Below are 24,607 nucleotides of genomic sequence, written 5' to 3'. Positions count from 1 at the left end.
GGCAAGTCACTTTATCTCCCTGTGCCCAAGGCACCAAAAACATAGATTGTAAGCTCCACAGGGCAGGGACCTGTGCCTGCAAAATGTCTCTGTAAAGTGCTACGTAAAACTAGCAGCGTTATACAAGAACATGCTATAATTATTATTATTATCCAACAAAATCATTTTATTTACTCCTCCTGGATTATCAACCCTGTTGCAGATCATCTGCATACTTTACTTTCAAGAGAATTTGTAATCTCACTAATAAATATATTAACGAGCACTGGTCCCAGTACAGATTCCTGAGGTAGTGTGCTGGTCACCTTCCCCCTCCTCTGAGTGAACTCAATTTACCACAACTGTCGCCTATTCCTAAAACCAATGCATTTGACCACCTAAGAACCGATTCCCATACATTGCAATTTGTTGATCAGTCTTCTTTGGGGCACAATGAACAGCTTTTTTTTTTTAAATCTAGGCACCCTACATCTACTATTCTACCCTCATCCATTATGTTAGTTTGACATCATCTTCCCCCCACAGATCCAAGCTGCCTGTTTATGGTATTAGACATTAAACAACTCTCTCTGAGCTGATTTTCCCATTAATTTCCCCACTATTTTTATCAGGCTCAAAAATCTGCAGTTACCAGTTTGCTCTCCTCTTGTCATTTGGAATTACACCTGTTAATAGTGACTGGTTGAATAAGTCTACAAGTGTCTCCCTTAGCTCTTTTAATATTCTTGAGTGTAACCTATCAGAACAAATTGACTTGGCCACATTCAGATTTGAATGTTCCAGCAGGACTTTCTCCTCTGTAAATGGAGTTGTGTCCATCTTCTACCTGCGTATATTCTTGTTTCTCAACTGTGGTTGCTAACCATCTTCTGATATAAAGATTGAGCAAAATCATAATGTTTCTATACCTTTTCTCTTTCTGCATGATCCCTCTTGTATTTAATTATACTGTTCCTCCTTTTGCTTATATATAAACATGTTTTGTCCCACTTCTTTATTCACTGGGATATTGGCTCTTCTGCATCTGCTTTCTTCTTAACGTGATATATTTCACTCTCTCTTTCTGAGCTTGACTATACTGTATTTCCTAAAAGCGGTCTTTTTCGCCATTACAAAATTTGTCACCTCTTTCAAGACCCATAAAAAAAATGTTCCTTGCTCTTTTTATAACCTACCTGAGAAGACTGTTACTCTTAATATTGTATTTTTTTTCTACTACTGTCACTACACTCAAACAACCCCACCCTGCCCAAGAACGCTTTACATAATTTCCCATCTGTCAGCTCTAGAAGGCTACTGTCCCAGTCCTCCCTCCTACACGCGCACATAGCGGCGCGTGCAGAGACTACAGCTGCAATCGGCGGTCTGTAGGGGAGATCTACGGAAGGCGCGGGGGCGGGGCCATGACAGGGGGCAATGATGGGGGGCCCTGCCATTGGCTGCGCGTGGCCATGAGACCGCGTCACGGCTCAGGAAGTAAAAATTATTGTCTTCCCTGCCAGCATACACATCACAGCGCTTTATGCGCCCACACACACACAGCCACAGGGGTCTGCCCCATAGAGGGCTATGCTGTGGTGTGTGGCACCGGGGACTCAGGTTTACACATTAGTTTTTCTGTGTGATGACTCAGTCTCTGTCTTCCACCTAAACTACACTGATTGATGATCACCTAAGTTCTTATCTATAACAACATCTGATACTCTTTCCCCATTTGTAAACTGCTGATACTGCTTCCTTGCAAGTTGGTTCCCTCAGAAAGGAATCCAGGAAGACCCTGGTTTGGGCTGAATCTGCAACAGGAACGTCCCAGTTCACATCTGGCACATTGAAGTGTCCCATATTGATTACCTCTCCTTAATTATGATCGCAATGATATCCATGAAATCCGTGTGCAATTCCTCCCGTCCCAGAGGTCTGTAGATCTCCTCAGTACACAAAAAACAACCCTGTCATAACCCTTTTCTATGGTTACCTAAGGTGTCTTAGTCTTTTCTCCAGTTTCTTGTATTAAAGTAGCTTATATGTTGTGTTCACAAAAAGGGAACTCCTCCCCAATCACTTCTGTATTGTCTAAATACAAAGTAACCTGGCATAGCTACTGTATGTCCCAATCCGTAGTATGCAGTTACAAATTATATTCTGAGTGAATTAATGATTATGAAAACTGCGTCGCTCATTATTTCTGATAGTAAAGATAGAGATGTACAGTAGTAGATAACCACTGTTGAGAATTTATCTAAAGCCAATAAAATGCCTTGGATTTATTGCAGACAGCTATTTTGAGCTATCTATGATGGGATTCGCTCATAAAATTTCTCTGTTAGACAAAGTTTTCTTCATTATATGAAAGATAAGAGATGAGACTTTATGTCACGTAGATGAAGCACGTAAAGACCATATTCATAATAATACTTTGAATAGCCTATGTAGGTGATTTTCTTTGTATAATAAGACGCAGATTAGTTAGCTAAAAGGAGAAACAGGATAACACCAGAGGAGAGGATTCCATCCAGGAAGAAGGGACAACAGATGATATACACCATCTTTGAATAGCATATGCCATACATAATGTGAAATATCACATATCTATTATAGACAATAAACATATTTTTATGTGACAAAACCAAATGCTAAATTTCATATCTGGAAACGAGATATGATGGTCAAAAGACTTTGAATAGTGGCAAAACAGCCAGAATTCAGTTTTTATTCATCTTGGATAAGAGGGGTGTGTGCAGGAAAAAGATTGCAAAAAGCTATCCCAGATCCAAGATCCAAGATTTCAGGAAAAAGCTGAAAACGAACAGAGAATAATTCCTAGTTTGCCTCTTGGGTGAATGGAGCAGAACAGCTGCGATGCAGTGTCAGATTTCTCCAGGGACGGTTTATTTTTTTACCATCCCCAGTCAAACATGTGAAGAGTCCAGGACAGAACTGGACAGTAAACATATCTCCAGAGACGTGGAAGAAGGCCTGAGATTTCTGTATTCCGTTGATAGGACAGAACAAGATAGACAGGTCTTGAACAGTACAGGTTTCTAAGAAGAAAACCGGTAAAACGTGAGTATGGAATTTATTAATACATTTGCAGATGACAGTAATATGGTGTTTAATTTCTTACCTCACACGTCTTCAGACGCAGAGTGTTCTTTGTGGGACCAAGTACTTTTGGCAAACCAATTGGTTGGTAATAAATTACCGACCATAGGCAAGGTAAAGAAAAAACTAAGAAAAAGCATAACATTATACAAAAATATTTCATTTCATGTTTTTCAAAGATGAGAAGTTGCATGTTGTTCCTACTAAAACAGACAAATGTTCAAACTGTGACATTTTAAATAAAAGCATACATGAATTAGAAGAACGAATTGAAGCATGCAATATCAGATATGTGTACATTAGAAAAAGAGAAAAGGTTATTGCTTCATATATTACTAATTCAAATTTGGATGTTGGTATTAAAGATTAAATTTATTTGAAACAAATAAAGTATCTTGATAAGACCAATTTAAGAATTCATGAACAAGGAATTGCACTTGATAAAAAAAAATTATAACAGATTAAAAGCTCAGAAATTGCCAACAACAGAGATTTCTCTTATGTAACTCAACTGGATAACAGTCCCTGGGATCGTCGAATTTCACAGAGGGCAGAAATAGAAGCAGTAAAAGGTTTACCGACAGCTGATTAAATAGCTGAAGGTAGGAATTCCCTAGTGATATATTGTGACAGTTCATATGTGGTCAGATCTCTAATAGAACATTAAACAGGACAGGTTTTTCTTACTTAAGGAAATGCTATAGTTAATTATTTGGCTAAAGAAGTGGCGTTAATGGGAGACTGTAGTGTTTACTGATCCTATTCTAATAGCAACAGTTAAAAATGTAGCTACGCAATTTTATTTTCTTTGCAGATCAACAAGCAAAAGATTAATCTATTGCTATTTTTCAGGTTAATTTAAAAACACCTTGAGAACGGGGTTTTATGTCATGACCAGAATGGGGAGTTGGGGAGTCCTGTGGTTCCTGAACACTTTAAGGTATTCTTCTTTACAAGTTACAATCATGTAATCACTCGAGATTGCTAGAAGAGCTCAAAGGAAAATTATTTTGCGATAAAATGGAAGATGCTATACAGAAGGTAGCACAATCTTGTCTCATTTGTGCACAAATTAATCCCAGGTCCAAAGGACAGAAACCACCTATCCAACATATTGCACCCGCAAATGGTCCATGGTCCACATTGCAAATTGATTACATACTGTAGGTCCCTTACCTCTAGGGTTTAAAAATGCTTTGAAAGTGGTAGATGTGTTTTCAAAATGGGTTAAAGGAATTCCGGTTAGGAAAGATGACGCAATTAAAATGACAATGGCTTTATGAGATCATTTTTTTTCCAGGTGGGGTTTTCCACGTATTCTTGAATCTGATAGGGGTACCCATTTTACAGGTCAGATTATGAAACTGCATGTGACATTTTGGGAATTGACCGAAGATTTCATGTTCCTCATCATCATTCACAATCGGCTAGTATTGTGGAGCTCATGAATCGGACTTTAAAATCTAGAATTGCAAAAATTTTGCTATAACAAGGTAGCACATGGAATCGTTACCTGCTGTTCTCAAGAGTATAAGAGATACAAGTTCATAGACAACTCAATACACACCATTTGAACTCACGACGGCTACAGTAGGAAAATTACACTAACATTTCCACTTATTAATCATTTCTGTCTACCCCACAGAAAGATGTTATTGCTAAAAATCAATGATTGCAATTGTTACAAAGTAATCTTGAAACAATGTTACTACAGGCTGCATCTAGAATGCAAAACATGTCTCCTGATTTTTCAAAGTTTTTTAAGGGAGGGAAGATAATGCTAAAAAATTTGGAAAACAGGTCCATGGCAAGCAAATTGGGAAGGACCTTATGATATAATTTACATTATGGGTCAAACAATGTTAAAGCTACAAAGATGACCTGATTCTGTATGCCATAAATGCAGACAGCAACGTTTTTGGGTCCACATGGACCAATTTAAATTGTATGTACCAATATAATTATACTGCTTTATTTTACAGGTCATAGGTAATTGTACGATGGATGACGGATGGAAAATCGGAATCAAGAAAAATGAGAAAATCAAGAAAAGCTATGCGATAGAAAAGACTTCAATGCCAGATGGTACATCCACATCTACATCCTGTCAATGCTGACAGTGAGCACCATAAATGCCATCACATACTGTATGGAACGGAATATTTTTTCATTTTCATTAGAAAAAGGGACAATAAGACTATTATTTGTAGGACTATTGTGAAAAAAGTATAAAGTGGTACTACATCTCTAAGAATACAACAACGTTTGTCAGAGGAATTCATATTTGCTCCAAGTCATACAGATTTATAGTTAAATAAGTGGTTGGGATGTAAAAATGATGTATGTACAAGTACTTCTTTAATACCCATGTAGATAAATAAAAAGTTTTACTTTCTAGGACAGTACTAGGAATACCCATTAGAAAAATCCAATATCCAATGATTATATTATAATCTCCAATATCCAGATTTTGTTTTTGACACAAGTACAGCAATTCGATCTTTGTTTGTTTACATTTTAATTGGAAAATAATTTGTTTACCACACAAAGGGTAGACTATTTATTATTCATGTTTTCATAATCACACTTCATGTTCAGGTCGTATTGATACAGTAAAAACATTTCCCTATCTTGTTATGTCTGTAGAGAAAGGGAAGGTATATGTACAGGTAATGAACGATAATTAAATAGTGAAAGCTTTCTTTCTTATGTGTACGCAGTCCAAGGTTTTATTATTAAATGGATTGTATTTAATTGTATTGAAGAAAATCCAATAAGAATATATTTACATGAGATCCAGGTCAATATGTAACAGATTATGTTGTGAGATATAAATATAGTTCCATTGCAGTTTAATATATCTCAAATAAATTAGTTTCCTTGGGAGAAATGTACTGAAGCAATCAAGAAAGATGAATGTTTACTTCAGGTTTTTCAAAAACAATTAAAATAACTAGAAATTGTTTTTCAACATGAACAGGGTCAGTTGAAAGAAACAGAACATGAATGGTCCATAATATCAGGATCAGCCTGTTGGGTAAAATGTAAAAAATCTGTTACAATATTATCAAAATCTTCTGTAGGATCAGCTCTGGGTAATTTTTTCATTCATCCTTTCATTATTGTACTTTGTGTGGCTTTATTATATATTGTTTTCAAACTATTTGAAAGATGTATTATGAAAAAATGTATATACAGATGAAGCTAAAAATGACCCAAGGAGAAAAAACATTTTTTAGACAGAAATGTACACAAGTCATCAAATTTCTCCAGCGAGAATTCTTTACTTTAGAATAATCTTTTGGCATACTGTATTCATAATCTGTGATATGAATGGTGCGTGATTGTTGCAGGATTTATTTATGTTATACAGTGTAACATAATTTAAATTATATTCTGAGTTGAATGAATGATTATGAAAACAGTGATCGTTCGTTATTTCTGATAGTAAAGAATGTGGCTAATTCCAAAGATAGAGATGTAGTAGATAATATTACAACAACTGTTGAGAATATATCTGAAGCCAATAAATGACTTGGATTTATTAAACAGCTGTCATGAGCGATCTATGACGAGATTCGCTCATAAGATTTCTCTGTTAGACAAAGTTTTCTTCCTTATATGAAATATAAGAGGTGTGACTTTATGTCATGTAGACAAGAATGTAAAGACCATATTCAGAATAATACTTAGAATAAAACACAAGAGACATACCACACCGCTCACTCATATTGGATAGATAAATTTATAATAATATTATTTTGCTAATGTCTATTTATGACACAAATGGGTGCTACCTATGTACAATAGTTAATAGTATTAACATTTGAATGAAGATTTTGACTCATCACAAGATCACTTACAGAAGGTACATTTATGGTGCACACCACACTAAGAATTTTTAATTTTTGTGAATATATACAGTGAAACATTTTGGTGAAAAAGTGAAAAACTAAAATATAATTAAAACTAACACGGGGTATTATTGTAACTGATTCCAGCCTAATGATATAATAGTGATGGTAATAGAACTTCACAAGACTGTGGGATATGGTTGTAAATCTTCAACCAGAAAGTTACCTCCTGCTTAAATTGATAAATCACGAGTATTACCCACAGTAAATAATTTATAAAGTCTCACAATCAAACATATTAACTTCTATCAGTGCCCCTGCACATCGGAGGATGAATAATCCATATTATGAAGCAAAATAATACATGGGCTGACATACATGCCGACTCCAGAGTCATTGGTAATAAAAATTAACTCAGAGGTATTGTTGCATAGTCAATGAAGGGATTCCCTGAACAGCTAAGCTACCATATGAAAGCTGTTTGAGACCAAACAGCACAGCTCTAACATCGCTGTCAAATTTTACTAGGGAGTCCCTGTAGCTAGTGATGTAATCATATATCGTGCAACAGAACTCTCTGAGAGTAAATATGAGAATACTTAGCTTCTGTTGCTCGACTGCAAAAACTCTGACGGAGACTCTCATTCTCTCCCATCTCGACTACTTTAACCTACTGCTGTCTGCCTTTCCTGCATCTCACCTGTCTCCCCTACAATGTATCCTAAATGCTGCTGCCAGAATCACTCTTCTTTTTCCCAAATCTGTCTCAGTGTCTCCCCTGCTGAAATCCCTCTCCTGACTTCCTATCAAATTCCGTATCACACACTCAATTCTCCTACTCACTTTTAAAGCTTTACACTGTTCTGCTCCTCCTTACATCTCAGCCCTAATTTTTTGCTATACACCATCCTGACTCTTGCATTCTGCTCAAGAATGTCTTCTTTATACCCATTTTGTATCCAAAGCCCTCTCCCGCCTTAAACCCTTCTCACTGACTGCCCCACACCTTTGGAATGCCCTTCAACTCAATATCCGACTAGCACCCTCTCTAAACACCTCAAAACACACCTGCTTAACACCTCATACATTAACCTTGGCCCCCTACAGACACACCAGGACACCCTCCTACTGTCTCAGTACGTTCTTCCTACCAACAAATTAGATTGTAAGCTCTTTGGAGCAGGTACTCCTTTTCCTAAATGTTATTTTTATGTCTGAAGCACTTCTCCCCTTAATATGTTAGTTATATTATTTGTTATTTATATGATTGTCACGTATATTACTGCTGTGAATCAATATGTACATTAATGGCACTATATAAATAAAGACATACAATACAAACCAAATCCTATTTCTAATTTTGGAAATTTGGGGAACTTCTTGTTGTTTGTACATGGAGGCTGTTTTGCATCTAGTTGCGGTTGCACAATGGTTGATTAGACAAAGATCGGTTCGAGATACTCCTTGCAGTGGTCTGTTTAGTAGAAACAACCATCGATCCAATGGCAAATCTAGACTCAAGATCCTACTCAGCCAATTTATTATTTTCCTTCAAAGAGATGTTATTTGAGGACAAGTCCACCACATATATTATAGAGTAGCTTGTGTTTCACATCCTTCTGGGCAAAGTGGGTAGTATCCTGGAATATATGTGGATAATTTCAGAGGAATGAGATACCATCTCGTAATTACCTTATATGTATTCTCCTTTAGAGTATTACATATTGAGCACTTAGAAACTGTCAAAAATATTTGGTTTCACGTTTCTTCCTCTAATACGTCTCCCAGGTCTTCTTCCCATTGTAGAATAAACTTTAGCTTTTTTGTTGTTTCTTTTGTTGTAAATGTTAGTCCTTTATATAGCTGGGATATAAGACCCTGTGTGTTTGTATCCGCTAAACATAGTTTCTCAAAGTTTGTCAGGGGACAAGATGGATGAATTTTAGTATAATATACCCTCAATTGAAGATGCCAAAAAAAATCCGAATTAGGGAGAACTTTTTCTGCTTTAATTTGGTCAAATGTTTTAATACTCCTATCGGGCCTATATTTCTTAGTCTTGAAATTCCTGCCAGGGACCAAGATATATTTTAGACCTGGAATAAAATCCAAATTATTTAGAATAGGAGTCATTTGTGTTTGTAGCTTTCAGATCCTTTTAGATTTTTCTTTTATACTATTTGCTGCCAAACTTATCAAAAATCCTCTCAAAGTCACTTTGTGTGCCACCCAGAGAACCGCATGAGATGTCATACTATCCTTGTTACCCTAAAAAAAATATGTAAGATCTTCACCTATACTTGTGCATACTTCTGGTATTTTTAATATACAGTAGGTTTTTGTTGAGCTTCCATTATGTTCATTGATTTTTTTACATTTAAATTAGTATATTTCAGTTCAATTGGGGCATAGTCTGATCAAGTTATATAAATTTTGGAATGTGAGATTTTGGGAATAAGCCTGCTTGATGCAAAGAAATAATCTATTCTAGCACAAGATTGATGAGGATGAGAGAAGAATATAAAATCCTTTGCTTGTGGATGCATTTCACTCCATGCGTCTACCAGTTGGGACACTTTTATCCCAGATACTAAGGCTTTAATATCTTCTAATCTACATTGTTTGTGGGGTTCCAGACCTATCTAAAGTTGGGATTAATGCCTGGGATATTAAGAAAAGATGAGAAAAATTGAGCTACATTCATTAGGCGTATACTGTATATGTTCGCAACAGCGATTGCCTATCCATATAGGGATGCGACTAGTATCAAATATCTTCCATCTTTATCTTTTTTAATATGGTCAATTATTAAAGGAATTTGGTTGTGTACTAGAATTGCTACTCCTCTTTTTTTTTTTTTTTTTTTGGCTGAGGATAAACAAAATTGGCGATAATTTTTAATCGAAAAATTTAGGGGCATTTTCAGTACTAAAATGTGTTTCTTGTAACATAATAATATCTGCTTTCCTTCTCTTATAGTCTGACATAGCTATTCTTCTTTTACAAGGATTGTTGAATCCCTTAACATTTTTGCGAGATTATTGACAGTGACATTGAGAAAATTGTGAGAGAGATTGTACCTTAATATATAAACTAATATTCCTGTTTGAGAATTGTCGACTCTTGAATAAACATAACCATCTGACACCGCCTATATTTCTGGGAGAAGGGGTTGTTGCAGAGTGGGAAAAATTGAGCTTAACGATCCTTAGCTCTTCTGCCCGAGCTCCAACCTCCAGCTTAATCATTATTTTTATCAGAACACAAAGAACACTGTATGCCGCAAAGACACTGTGCATACAGATAAGGCCCTAGAAAAGCACTCAAAGTCTGATGGAGGAGATCGCCCTAATCAACATGCAGTACAACAGAGAAAGAACGGGACCAAACATGATTGTAGTGTATAAATATGCTTTATTAAGGATAATTAAATTGGAAGAAGCTATCGCGAAACGTACGTCAAAGGGCGTCATGACGTCACACGCCACGCTTTCCAGCATGGACGCCTGCAGCTTCTAGCTGATCTCATCGTGACATCGTTTGAGTCCCCTTCAGCTGCACACTCCACGAAGCACCTATCCAGCCTGCTCCAGAAGTATCGTGTACCCAGGGCCAGCACAGATAAGTTGTATAGGGTCCTCTTTCACCCTTTTCTGTCCTCACACCCCCCTCTCCTCCCCCGTGAGCAGTAGGGGTATGTTATTGGGGGTCAGATCTGGGGATTACACGATCCTGTTGCAATCCTTTCCCCACAGGGCTAGCATATATTGGTGTGCAGGGAATTCCCACCCCCCACTTTTCTGTCCCTGTGTGCAGTTACCTACTACAGGGTCAGTTCAGGTGGGGTTTCACACTTCCAATTGCTTTACTGTCCATTTACCTTAGTGGACATTTTTGCCAGCAGTGTTATACTTGTGTGTTATTTTGCTAGTGTTATATCTACACTATTGATCATTTATTGCCATTGTTCATCTACTTCTACAGTATACCATTTTATGCATGGCTGGTAGTGATCATGCGCCTTATACACACTAGTGCTTCATGAGAGTGTTTATCATTCGTATAAAGCGTCCCAGTGACGTCATACACCAGAACTAGCCCCTATAGCCTTATACCATAGGCATAGGTCTAGTGCTTTCTGGAATTCACAGTGCTTTTGCTCATTGTTCCATTTTGGATATTTTTTGGCACTTTGCCAACCATTGACCCCTACAGGGAGTGAGCACTGATTGCATTCAGTTCACTTTATTCACCATAATTTCTGGTACCAATAATTTTAATTATCCTTAATAAAGCATATGTATACACTACAATCATGTTTGGTCCAGTTCTTTCTCTGTTGTACTGCATGTTGATTAGGGTGATCTCCCCCATCAGACTTTGAGTGCTTTTTGTAGGGCCTTATCTGTATGCACAGTGTCTTTGCGGCGTACAGTGTTCTTTGTGTTCTGATTATTCTCCCTGCCCTATTGCACCAGTCTGCAATTGTGACCCTTGTGGGTGCATCTCTCCCTTGTCTCTCATTATTTTTATATAACAAAAAACTGTTTATAACACACTAACTTTTTTACATTTTTAACAACAGTCAGTAACAAACAACATTCTTCTGGTCAGATATACTCGTAACTTCATATATCTCAATGAGAACTCAGAATATATATATTGAATGGAACTATTACATTATTCCTTTAACTGCGATTCCACTTCTCTCCTCCCCGTATCCTGTCCAGCAGTCTTCCTTAGATCCACGGCAGAGATACAGCTCTCCCCCATCACCAACTATTATGGTTTTCAACCTCTGATAGCATATATACTATATTAAGTATACAGTTTAGCCATTCGTAAATAACAAAAAAACTGGGCTTATATGGCTATCTTGGACCAGGATACTCATAATTGTCCTTCTAAAACATCTCTATATAAAAATTGTGATATAATATACTATTGGGAGGAGGGAGCGGGGAAAAACTTAGGTACATATGGTTGCAGAGCTTTGACTTCCCCTCTTCGCTTACCACCTGAGATTAGTTCCAGATCTGGGACCCATTTCATACGGAGCTACATATCATGGGCTGTATTTAAACTATATTCATATTTTTCCCAATATGTTCATTAATTACATTGCGTCTCTGGGAAAGTATGGATCTCAATTGTAAAATCCCCTCCAAAGATAAATGTCTCAAATTCAAACCAACCGTTATCGATATCCAATGGGGCTTAATTTGGTTACTCCGCATTAAGGCATCGGGCGGTTAATGGTACAAAAATATACGCATGTCGGCTCTATCTGGTCTGACCTTCGGTAGTGGCAGCCAAGGAACATAGAAAGAGGGGGGTGCGGACAAGGAGCCAAGTCAGCCGCTAACAGGACCTCTCACCTCCTCATCTCCCCTTCTTAGAACACCCCTCTGGGTACCTCATCTCAAAACCGTTGGATCCTGATTCTGGTAGGGGTACCGTTGAGGGAAAGCAAACTCAAACTCCATTGATGGCTAGCCTAAAGACCTTTTTTCGCTTCTTCTTACTTCTCATTCTCAATCGGATTGACCTCTGCTTCTCTCGGGCCTCGTGAAAATGTATTAATCTTTTGTTCCCCTCCCAGGCAGGACACAGACTCACCTCTTCTTGCTGCGTCTGTTGAGGTAGAGCGGGGCCGAGGCCCAATTTATGAAGAAAGGTCTCACCTTCTGATAAGTCCTTCAAGGTAAAAGAACGGCCATCTTTGGCCACCTCTGGCTCTGTGAAAGATTCTGGGACTCCTCTGATTTTCAGATTATTACTCCTGTCCCTATTTTCGGAATCTTCCTGCCTTTCGGAAAGCTCAAATTTTTTCTAGTGATTTTATAGTTTCATCTCATTTATTTTCAAGAACGTCCATTCTATTGGCCAGGGTTGCGATTTCTCTTTTTATCTCCTTTAGTTATGAAGTAAAGTTTTTAGATTGCTGAACAATTCCTTTATATCTTTTTTAGTGGCTTGTTGATTAATTTCCTCGTGATCAAAATCCTGCTCCGACTGAGCCCGCGCTTGAGTTTTGTTCTGCCACCCCTCATGTCCGTGTGGTCACCTTATGTTTAAAGTAACGCGCCAAGTCTGCCGTATTTTTTTTATTTTACATTTCCGAGGTATCCTGGAGTGTTTATATATATTCTCTCTTGTTTTTTTAAGTGTAGCAGGGTATACCTCCTGGCCCCTGGGTGAGCTCACATAGTCGCAGGACATTGTTACTGGCTTAGTGCAGTGGCCATCCTGTGAATGGTATGCCCTTCAAGACTGGATATATGCTGTGTGACACAGGAAGGAGTCAGTGCTGAGGAGACCGGGGATCAAGAAGGTTGTCCTGGGAGCCCTGCACTGTGGGACAAGGAGTCTGTCTCTGAAGGAGTCAGACCATCATTGCCCGAGCTACATAAAAGGTACCCAACAGTATCACAGTACTACAGGGGTAGCGTTACCTCCAACATTCTCCTGAGTATTGTGGCTTGCACATACAGGGTATCCTGTAGGGAGTGAATAAGAGTTACCACGTACATCTCCAGGGCTGGAGACAGTGAGATGCAGTACTATGTGCCACAATAATGCTTCTCAGGTTATTTCTGTTATGGTGTGTGTGTTATACCCACGGTTGTGTTCCTGTTGGTAAAGTATGTGCATGTTTACGCTGTTACTTGCGAGTGGTTATTCAGTAACAGTAGTTCCTGTGAAGGATTATCCCTGCATCTGGCTGGGACCCTTCAGGTGTTGGCGCTGCCAAAACATACCCCAAGCTCCCACTCAGTGGAGGCTCAGGATCCAAATAGTACCAACAGGTGAGCACCAAGGAAATCTCCTACAGGTGATATCACGATCTGCGGGATAGGGGTGTTACATAAGGTTGAAATACGTTTTTAAGACATTTTGAGCTTACATAAATGCCACGGTTTGGAGGAGCTCGTGTTCTAGGCAGCCATTCTCCCGAGCACCGCACTTGCGCCTCAATAAACATATTTTTTATTAAACAAAAACGAATGCCGAATTTCATATCTGGAAACGAGATATGATGGTCAAACGATTTTATAACTTTTAATATATACCACGATTCAGTATTGGCAATATCATGAGAATAATTTTTGCAATTATTTCTGGGATTTTATTTCTCAAACTACAAGCATTTGTGCACATAGAACTAAGATTTGTGCTAATACTTTCCCTATCTCTCTTATTTCTCCAAGACTCCTCCATTGGCTTGTACAGTATTATTAATACTTTTTTTCTATTCAAGCTGTATTCTGTTATTGTGGAAAAGTTTCCTACTGTAAGGTCCTGCCCAATTGCTATTTCTGCTGAAGGGGCTGGGGAAGCCAACACAAGAAACATATCACATGAACAGCAACACACAAATAATTTGCCTTGCACAATGAGAGGACTCTTCATGCATAGTCATGCGAAATTATAATGTTATTACAATTATGTAATGGTTATGAATAGCCACGAGCAATGCATATTTACCCTATAAAAACACATGCCCTATGTGTGTATATTGCCATACACAAACCATGTGTACCATAAATAACTGCAATAAATAGCCAAATAGAATGTGTGTGCTTGTCACAAATAGCCATCCATCATAAATAGTAATACACAACTCACGTACTTACTTTGACATTTTTCTAGAATTTGCACTGTGTCGCCAATCTCTAACGTTAAGCCATGTGGAACTGTTCCTCGAAAGTTGGCTACCACTGTAAAGAGAAAAGCATGCACATTATACTTTACAGCTCTGCAGCAAACAATTAAAGAGACAAACATTCCAAACATGTTTCAAAACTAAATAAAAATAGAGCATGAAGCAAGAATATTCAACCTTTTGACCCATATACATTTTAAACGCACACGTTATGGTGATAAAATACCTGAGGAGTGCTACTTTTTTGAGGATTAGCAGCAAGTAAGGACAAAGACTTTCGGGTTACTTCCTAATAGTGTTAAAAAAAAACTATTCACTTTCTTATGCAATTGTTTCGTCCTCATTTCCATCTAGCAATACTGGCGTGACAGTAGAAAAGTTTGCACATTTTCAACAGTCACTCTATATCTTAAGTTTGGGAAGCGAGCAAAATTTGCCCTTTGTCGCAAACAATTTAGCCAAAGCGGAAAGTTTTGCCTGAACATTTTCCATTTTGAATCCAGACCCTTTAGTAGGACTTTTGTTGGAGACGAAAGAGGGGCTCCTAAGCAGGAAACGCTCTCTCAGCAAAAGCCCTATTTTAGGGTTTGGATCTTGTTAGAATATAGATTCTCTGGCGAAATTCACCAATTTCACTCAAATCTGTCAAAGATTTAGCGAAAGTGTGTTTGTTTTTGTTAGTGATATTCTGACTGTATCTTGGCCTTAGTGGCTGCGGCATCACTTGGTCTGCAGACGCAGGCTTCTCTGCAAACTTCTGCTCAAAGTAAGTTATTGGATATTTTATGAATATTCAAAGAATACATTTCCCCTGTGTAGGTTGAACTACCCCTTTAAGCCACAGAGAAACAGACAAAAGAAAAATGAATACAGCAGAGCATGATATTTCTACTCAATATCTGCAGAAATACGGGGGCTAAACGACACTGTATGTATACAGGGAATCCGAAATAGACAGATAAACAACATATTTTTCCTTCACAAATAAGTGGACAAGCCTCGTGTGAGTCAATAAAAAGCAGTTAGAAGTTGTTAACCCTCACTTACAAAAACACATCGCCAAACATTAAGCAAAAAGGGATAACAATTGCAGCTTTTACTGGCTAACCGATGTTACAAGAGGATTGCAAGCTTTTAGGACTACTACGATCACTTAGAGCAGGGGTGGAAAACTCCAGTCCTCAAGGGCAACCAGTAGGTCAGGTTTTAAGGATATCCCTGCTTCAGCACAGGGGGCTCATTCAGTCCCTCAGTTATTGACTGAGCTACCTGTGCTTAGTGGAACCTTCTTTTACAATTGTTATCTACCAGCATTTAATTACTCATTTCAACCCTGTAACTTCGCCCTATCGACAATATGAATGCGCTTTACTGAACTCCTCATTCAGGCCACCACAGTCCAACCTACATAATGACAGTATCCTTAGCTGGTTGAATGCCTGTATGACAGTGAATATCGTCACTAGGGGAAATCGTGTCCAACGGAAATGCGAGCTGAGCGGAAGAGGAGGAACTACATCTTCCTTGTGCATCAACTGCGTCAAGTCTCAAGCACGTTATTGCTGAAGAACGATTATGTGGCCGCGGGTTGGCAGGACACTGAAAGGGTTGAGGAAACATCATTAAAGAAGCAATGCGGGCTGGGTTTTTTTTTTTTTTTTTAACACTGTATTAAAGTAGGGTAGTCTCCGGAGCTGTACCCCATTAATATCAGCTCTGTGAACCACATGCGTTTGGAGATACACACCTCCTTAGGGGGTGCCGGTAGCCACTCTGTTACCAGGGATCACGTAGTGCTGGAGTTTCAACGCTCCAGAGCTCTGCAGGCCAATAGGAAGCCATGATGTCATCAGGTGAGGCTTCCTATTGGCCAACATGACCGGGGGGGCTATAAACTTTGCAGAGACACCATCACCCTCTTCGGAGATCTGTATCTTGGGAAATGGTGGTTTTGGGACCTGAAATGAATGGGGTTCAGCTCTGGAGACCCCCTGCTTCATAACTGTTTTGTTTTTTTTTTAATTAAAATTGCAAAAAACTCGCCTGCTAGGATTGCTCCTTGAAATGCTCCATGTGACATAGAATGTACTTTTTAAGGTAAGATATTATAGTCCCCAAAAATTGTTAAATAGCATTCCATGACCCTGGAGTAGGGTAGGATGAAAAAAAGGCTGACCCAGACATACAAAGAAATGTACTTCTTTTCCACTCAAAAGACTGTTTAAATTGCTAGTGCAAATACACTATATGGACAGTCTGGAGAGCGACCAGGTAACAATACTAAACCACTTTATTGTTAGAAAAACACATTCTGCTTAAGGAACAGCGAGCATAAGGGAATGTATACATTAGTTCATTTATCTTTCACCTAGAACTCTCCACCTTGTTTGCTGCTCCCATATAACATTGAGAAGTAGCAGTGGAGCAAATATAATAGGAGGCGTAATTTAATTTAACAATTGGATGCACTGAATCTGAAAAGGCGATGTTTACTTTGGACTTTTCCACTAATCTCATATCTACTTGACCTACACAATTTGGCAGAGATATTGAAGTACAACGCTTTACTTCACCAACAGTTTCTGAAACATGATTAATCCATGACAATGGAGGTATAGCTGCCCATTTGTTGTTATTATTCAGATTTTGAGTTTGTAAATGCTGTGCTGCCTGGAAGTCAACCAGCATAGTTTATAAAAGAAAAGAACAGCAAGACTTGAGCCTGCATATCAAAAACCTGATGAACTGTATGTGTATTTCAGAGAGACACACTATCCACCACGGTCAAGTCTGGAACATGTTGGCAACCAGGGCATTTTGCCACAAACCTGCATTTCTATGGGAGAGCATTATTTCAAGTCCTACCGTTGAAAGCTTTTGGGAGGAATAATGTTTATGCCTCTATCTGCTAATTCTGGCATGGAAGAGCAACTTGAATTTCTAAGTATGCCAACGTCTCCATATAACCATATGTTTCTACATGAACCCTGGATTTTCCACAATGTGGCCTGAGGCATTGTGCTGTTATTAGGTCCTTCACAAAGGAAAATAACTGTAAACTAGAATAACACTTAGACAACAGATGTTTAATCAGCTTAATAAAGGCCCCACAGCAGGTATTGATTCCTGATGTTAATGATTAAAATACAGGTTTAAATACTTCCATTAGTGTATATTACCATTATGTTTGCAAAAACTAAATTAAAAATGTGTGTGATTGTACATAAAATCATGTTAATAATAATTGCATACAACACACAAAAGCAGTTTACTCCTGTTGATTTTCATTATCTTTTATCTTAAGGACTTTTTGGCATGCAAGTCATGTATTCAGCGGGATTTTGACATTTGATTTTTTTTTATTCTATTGTTGAAATAAATTAAATGAAGTCTGCTGCAAAACTGCTGTGTTGTCAGTAATATTTTCCTTGATAAGTTTAACACTTCACCACTAACACCAAAAGTGGTATTGAGCGACGCTTCCACACAATATACAATAATAAGTGCTCACGAGACTAAAGTGATTCAGTGAAAAAGTGATTGCGAAGTATATATAGTGAATTATAATATTCGGGTGAAAATACTCAAAAACCTCCCGTAGGGACTTGTTTCCAAAAGTCCCCCTCCACAAATTCCAGAGGGAGCACGAACAACACAAAAATAAAGAGAAAATACAGTGCACACTGCTGTGACAAGTTGGTAGGTGAATGGGATCTTGGCACTTATGGGTGTTCTACTTCCTGTGTGTAAGTATCAGTAAAGTTTATCTTCAAATTGTGGCTGTGATGTCTCTTCTTGTGGTGATGTAAGAAGTTTTACCTCAGGGTAAAGGAGTAGAAACAAGCATAGTGCAAACCAAAACATATCATATTTATGATAGAAGACATGTAGTCAATGTACTCGCGTTCTGTACATGAACTTGTGGCATATAGGAGAAATGAGGAACACTGGTGGTATCGCTGGCAGAAGTTGTTGGGGTCTTTGTCATCCAACTGCCCCGTTGGATTTCGGGTTTATTGCGGCGTAGCTCCGCTGGTATCCCTCTGGAAAGGCTCACGAGGAAAGCTGACGCAACGTTTCACTGACGACTCATCCAGTTTTACTGCAGCAATAGTGTTATCTAATAAACACACTAGAAGTTTGGCAATACTCCCCTACACATAATTAATAGTCTATAAAGAGTGGTATTTATGCAATTGAAGTATGTGTTTGATTTTGATATAAGATGTAACCTTTTATGGTTAATGATCTCTGTGATGTTTTTAATGAACTTCCGGGCTATTAAGGTTTGCAGCCAATATTTGCCTATTTAAATGTGCTTTTGTATGTTATTTGCACCTGATAAAAGGTCCATGTAGGTCCTGAAATGTTGTTGATTTCTGCTAACCTCAGCAATAAACAGTCATGAATTTATTCACCAAGATGTTGTAAGTAATTTACTACTTCCTAGGGGATAACTGTCATTCATTACATTTTGCTCAAGTTTTGTGAGCAATAAACTCCTTTCAAGGGCAGTGCAACTTAGTGAGTTAAAAAAAACCAATTCATATCTTATCAGTATTACTGGCTTCCTTAAAAAAAAAATTCAGTCCCCATTAAAGCAACATCAAATGCTGCTACAGTATGTTATCTGTTTGACACATTATGGAACCATAATTACTTTGTAAACAAAGGACCAAAGTTAAGCCAACAATGTTGTTAGCTAAAGGTCTTTTAGAGATAAGATCATTTGACATACAGTAAAAACCATCATAAAAAATAGTTTATTTGTTTACGATCAAAATTTTAAAGATGATTTCAAGATACTTATACTGGTCCGATTTTATATTATTTTGTTTAAAAGAGGCAATTTAAGGGGACGGATTTTTTTTGCGAATTTAATTTTACACATACACACATATATATATACTTCCATGAGAACTTCAATACGTTCAACCCGCCCATCAAACTAAAACTGACCCATTCCCCTGGACAAAGTGTATTTCCTAGACACAACCATTACTATAAAGAACAACCAACTACAGACTTCTGTATACCGCAAACCTACAGACAGAGCCAATTATTTGAGGGACAAAAGCTTCCACCCCACACACACTAAGCATACAACCATTTACATTCAAGCCATAAAATACAACTGGATATACTCTGACACAGCAGACAGAGGCCAACAGATTCCAGCCTTGAGATCGTGCATATAACCACAGAATTATAGACCACCAAATCCACCAGAATACCAAGAAGTGATCTCCTTGAATACAGCCAGAAAGAGACAAGAGACAGGGTACCTTTGGTGGTCAATTATACCCCACACCTAGAAGCCCTACGCAAGATCGCCAGGGAACTACAACCCATTCTCCCACTAGGACCTTTCTCCTTGAAACGTTGAGTGAATAAATTTCCTTTTTTTGCAAATTATTTATTTATTTATAAAATATTTTACCAGGAAGTAAAACATTGAGTTACCTCTTGTTTTCAAGTATGTCCTGGGACATATTGGAGTGCCTGTCCATTTTTTCATTTTTCTGCATCTTTTTGGACAGTATGCACCCTTTCTTTTACCCTTATTTTTTATTTTGTTTTGTGAAAGCTCCCTAACATCTTTGGACTATGTCACAATATATATATATATATATATATATATATATATATATATATATATATATATATATATATATTGTGACATAGTCCAAAGATGTTAGGCAGCTTTCTGCCCCGTTTTAGGTCAGAAAGTGCAGGAATAGTTAAAAATGATCCATTCCACAGCTTCACATTAACTCAGACTGCTGGATGGAAAATCCAGACCACAGATTACAATGGGTCTAGTTCTCCCTCACCTGCTCTTCTAATCACTTGCACAGGTATTTAGAACAGAGAGGTTTGCATTTCAGTCTCTCTCCTTAGAGCCTGGGGGCTGGGGGTGTCGCTGCTCCCCGGAATCCAGTTCGGGGTGGACGCCCTTCCAAGTATCACAGTACCAGAGGATTTGCCTGGACACTTGGGACCGAGTTCCCACCACGAACAGATAAGACAAACAAATGTTTATTGCTGTTTCTAAAAGACTATGCTTTATCTAGTGACCCTAAATGAGAGGGCATTCGTTTAAACTGGGGAACCAGGTTAGTTGGCCCAGCAGCAGTTAGAGGCTGGTTCTGATGTGTAGTTAGATCCCTGAAACGGATAGGATTTCTTTATATGATTTGGTTTTTATTTCTTAAAAGTGACACTGTGTGAAATGCTATAACACTGATATGAGTAAACCGCTGAAGGTTAAATGTCTGAGTGCCTCCTGCCTACACATGTCAAAGCTGCAGTCCCTTATTTGGATGAAAATAAAGCAGGCAGAAGCCTGAGTTAAGCAACGTAATACTTTGCATGTTCCTGTTTGTTGTATAATTAACCCTAGAAGACTATGTCGGGAAGAACCCAGACAGACGTCAGCGCTACAAAAGAGGGGTGTTTGTCACATATGGTGGAGAATGCGGGTCGACACTAAAAAGTCTGTGGGTTTGCAAATAGATGCGGGGGTTTAAAATGGCCGCCCAGCTGAACTGAAGTACAGATGCTATGAGTGAAGTCTGTCCCACTGTGTATATCAGTTTTGCTTCTAGCATACACAGAGAATGTGCGAAGTGTGGATGCAATAGCACCCTGAACCCAAACAGAAAACCAAAATGTTTTGCTAAAAAAAAAAAAAAAATGCATCTAGCAAGTGCTGTTTGTAAAGCTAATGCCTTTTGCTGAAGTGAGTGAATTTGCAGCTAGCAAGTGCTGTATGTAAGTTGCTGAAGTGAGTGAAATTGCAGCTAGCAAATTGTCCCTGCCGGGTTTCTAAAATGGCCGACGTGAAATGTTTGTTTTGTAATGTACATAATCATGAAAAACAGTGTCCCTTCAGGCCATACGATGATGATGATGACGATTCGCATGTGGCCCCTGGAAGAGAGCCGTACCTACAGATGAATTTAGTATGCTGGGCCTGTCATAAAGTAGGTCACATGGAAGATGTGTGCCCCAAAATTCTCAAAGACAAACAGCTGCAAAAGCAAGCAACGCCCTGTGAGTGCAAGCAAGATGTGGAAGCTACCAGTGAGTGTGTGCCCAGTACCACTGATATCTCTGGAGCTAATAAAGCAAAGAGAAAGAAGAAGAAAAAGAAAACTGTTCCTCAAGTTACAGGGGAAGTGACCGAGCCACTTGAACCTGCGCTGTCAGGACATGCGTCAGAAAGGCGCCGAGATGTGCTGCAGACCGTAGTGACCGGCAGAATTGTCACGGGAACAGTGGCAAAGGAAAAGGAGGAGCAAAGGGAAGCTGAATCCTTGATCCAGGATAAAGAGGCTTTGGTTTCTGCACTCTAAGCTGCCCGCCAGGATTATGACGTCCTGCGGCAGGGATTGATGAAGGAGCGAGAATGTTGGAAGAAGGAGCAAGAAGCTAACAATAAGGAGCAAGAAGCGAATGCCGAGTTACAGAGGTGTATACTCCCAGCTTTACAAGAGCACAAGGCTTTGAAGAAAACAGAGTCTCTCTTACGGAGTGAGCTGGAAGAGGTGACGACTAGTCTGGAAAAGGCCAACACCGTAATTGCCACCATGGATGAAAAACAGATTAAGTCTGACAAATTGATTGCTATCCTAAAACAGAAATACCGGAAGGCTCTACAAGAGGTTCACGCGCTCAGCACAGAGGTGCAACACTTACGCCTGGAGGGCCACGGTCTGAACACAGAGCTGGGAATATTGAAGGAAACCTGTGAGAATGCCCTGAGTAATTTAGAGACTGTAAAGAGAGAGAATGTAATTCTGACACAGAAAAATTCAGACTTGACTGACCAGATCAGTGAAGGTGATAAGAAGCTTCACCAAGTAGGAAAAGTGGAGAAGCAATTGATCCAGGAAAAGCTAGAAATACAGGAAGAGCTGCAGAAGCGGATGGCTGAGCGCGAGATACAGTGCGCCGAAAGGGAGGAGATGTCCGTCCGTCAGGTGGTCTGCCTGACATTGCGCTATGAAAGCGAGATGGCCGAAATCCACAAGCAGCTGGACCACACGGCAAATGAGGGGGCCCGGCTGCTGCTGGAGCTGGACAAGACCCGGGAGGAGCACCTGCAGCTGCAGGTCAAGAATAGAGAAAAGGAAACAGAGTTAAACCTTGCGCTGAAACAGATGACAGATATGGAATCGCGACTCAACTCCAAAGAAGTTGAATTAGAAGCCGCTACAGTGGTTCAGTCGGGATATCAATCCTACCTCCTAACCAAGCAAGCTGTACGTTCCTATACGCATATCTTCAATGCTGTTGCAATATTACGATTTGCTATAAAGATGAAGTTGGAGAAAGAGATTCCAAGGCTGAAAGAGACACGGTCACAAAAGGAGACCAGGGAAAGTAAACTCGATGCCCCCACTGATGACAAAGAGGAAGGAGAAAGAATTGACTTTGATTGTGCTGCTGTTATTCCAGAAACAGATAGGCACCCTCCTGAGAATACTGAGAATATACTCCCTGGTCTGGGATTCAAAAATCCAGATCCTCAATTTCATTTACGTTGTCCAGAAGATTATCAAACTAGTGAACACACCCAGGCCAACACAGAAGATGTTTTAGCCAAGTGGGTGGCAGTTCCTGAAAACACAAACTTGTTGACAGATCCTGATGACGTTGTTAATATGGACTACGTTTGTACAGAGGCAACTAGGTCTCCAAAACCCAAAGGCCTGGTAATGGCCACAAAAGGGAAATCAAAGATTGAAAAGAAAAACCAACGAAGGTCAACACGGCACCTGAATAGTTCCAGATCTCACCACTCTGGACCACACTGTGGAGCCAAGGAGAAGCCGGTCCGAGGGTCTCATCTGTGGCTGAAGAAACAGTCCAGTCATTTGCAGGATGCAATGGACTGGAAGTCAAGAAAAAAAAAAAATGTTTGGGGGTACTGACCGATTTTTTTATTTATTTACACGTGTGGACTATGTCACGGACACTTAACTATGCAAATAAGCTATTGTAGTTAAGGTATATTAGGCCTCTAGAATAAGCATTTTGTCAATATTACAATGTTATATTGGTTCTCTGTGTTGAAAATGTAGCTAAACTACAAATTAATATACAGGGTTGATGGCCCTTTTTGTTGGTAAATATATGAGGTTCATATTCTAGAGTAGAAAAGAAAAAACCCAGGGAGGTAAAAGAAACAGTCTGGTTTTGTGAGTATATTTAGCATATCCTGGGTTATAAGAATCTGTGCTAGACATTTATTTTTCAAAATAGTTCCCTAATATAGAGCAAAGAAATATGTTTGCCAAGTATAGTCTCTTATGACGAAAACTATTGTCCATAATTGCCGTGGAGAAAAAAAAAAAGTTAATATTCGTGTTGTGAATGTTTAATATTGTACTGGGGAGTTAGCTTAAGTATTTCAGGTAGGACGCTCACCCCAGTGAGGTCCATGGACGCTCACCCCAGTAGGTGTGAGCTGGGGAGGGGGATATGTGACAGTCCAAAGATGTTAGGCAGCTTTCTGCCCCGTTTTAGGTCAGAAAGTGCAGGAATAGTTAAAAATGATCCATTCCACAGCTTCACATTAACTCAGACTGCTGGATGGAAAATCCAGACCACAGATTACAATGGGTCTAGTTCTCCCTCACCTGCTCTTCTAATCACTTGCACAGGTATTTAGAACAGAGAAGTTTGCATTTCAGTCTCTCTCCTTAGAGCCTGGGGGCTGGGGGTGTCGCTGCTCCCCGGAATCCAGTTCGGGGTGGACGGCCCCTCCAACTATCACAGTGCCAGAGGATTTGCCTGGACACTTGGGACCGAGTTCCCACCACGAACAGATAAGACAAACAAATGTTAATTGCTGTTTCTAAAAGACTATGCTTTATCTAGTGACCCTAAATGAGAGGGCATTCTTTTAAACTGGGGAACCAGGTTAGTTGGCCCAGCGCAGTTAGAGGCTGGTTCTGATGTGTAGTTAGATCCCTGA

General features: G+C 39.1%; 1 protein-coding gene and 1 long non-coding RNA gene across 5 annotated transcripts in view; one reads left to right on the top strand and one right to left on the bottom strand.

Annotated features, from left to right (window-relative positions):
- Window positions 1–24,607, bottom strand: part of DOCK4 (dedicator of cytokinesis 4) — a 446,778-nt gene that overhangs the window by 287,441 nt on the left and 134,730 nt on the right. For all 4 annotated transcript variants that reach the window (XM_075600022.1, XM_075600024.1, XM_075600026.1 and 1 more), the window contains exon 2: window positions 14,594–14,677. In XM_075600022.1, the coding sequence (XP_075456137.1) occupies window positions 14,594–14,677 (84 nt within the window). The remainder of the gene's footprint in view (window positions 1–14,593; window positions 14,678–24,607) is intronic.
- LOC142494393 (uncharacterized) lies at window positions 2,926–5,348 on the top strand. Its single transcript, XR_012801412.1, has 3 exons — window positions 2,926–3,063; window positions 3,955–4,042; window positions 5,085–5,348. It is a non-coding gene; the product is annotated as an uncharacterized LOC142494393 (long non-coding RNA).

Source organism: Ascaphus truei, chromosome 5 (genome assembly GCF_040206685.1).
Source record: "Ascaphus truei isolate aAscTru1 chromosome 5, aAscTru1.hap1, whole genome shotgun sequence".
Taxonomy (NCBI): Eukaryota; Metazoa; Chordata; class Amphibia; order Anura; family Ascaphidae; genus Ascaphus; species Ascaphus truei.
The sequence above is the reverse complement of the archived record's forward strand: the minus strand, read 5'-3'. Positions and strand labels throughout refer to the sequence as shown.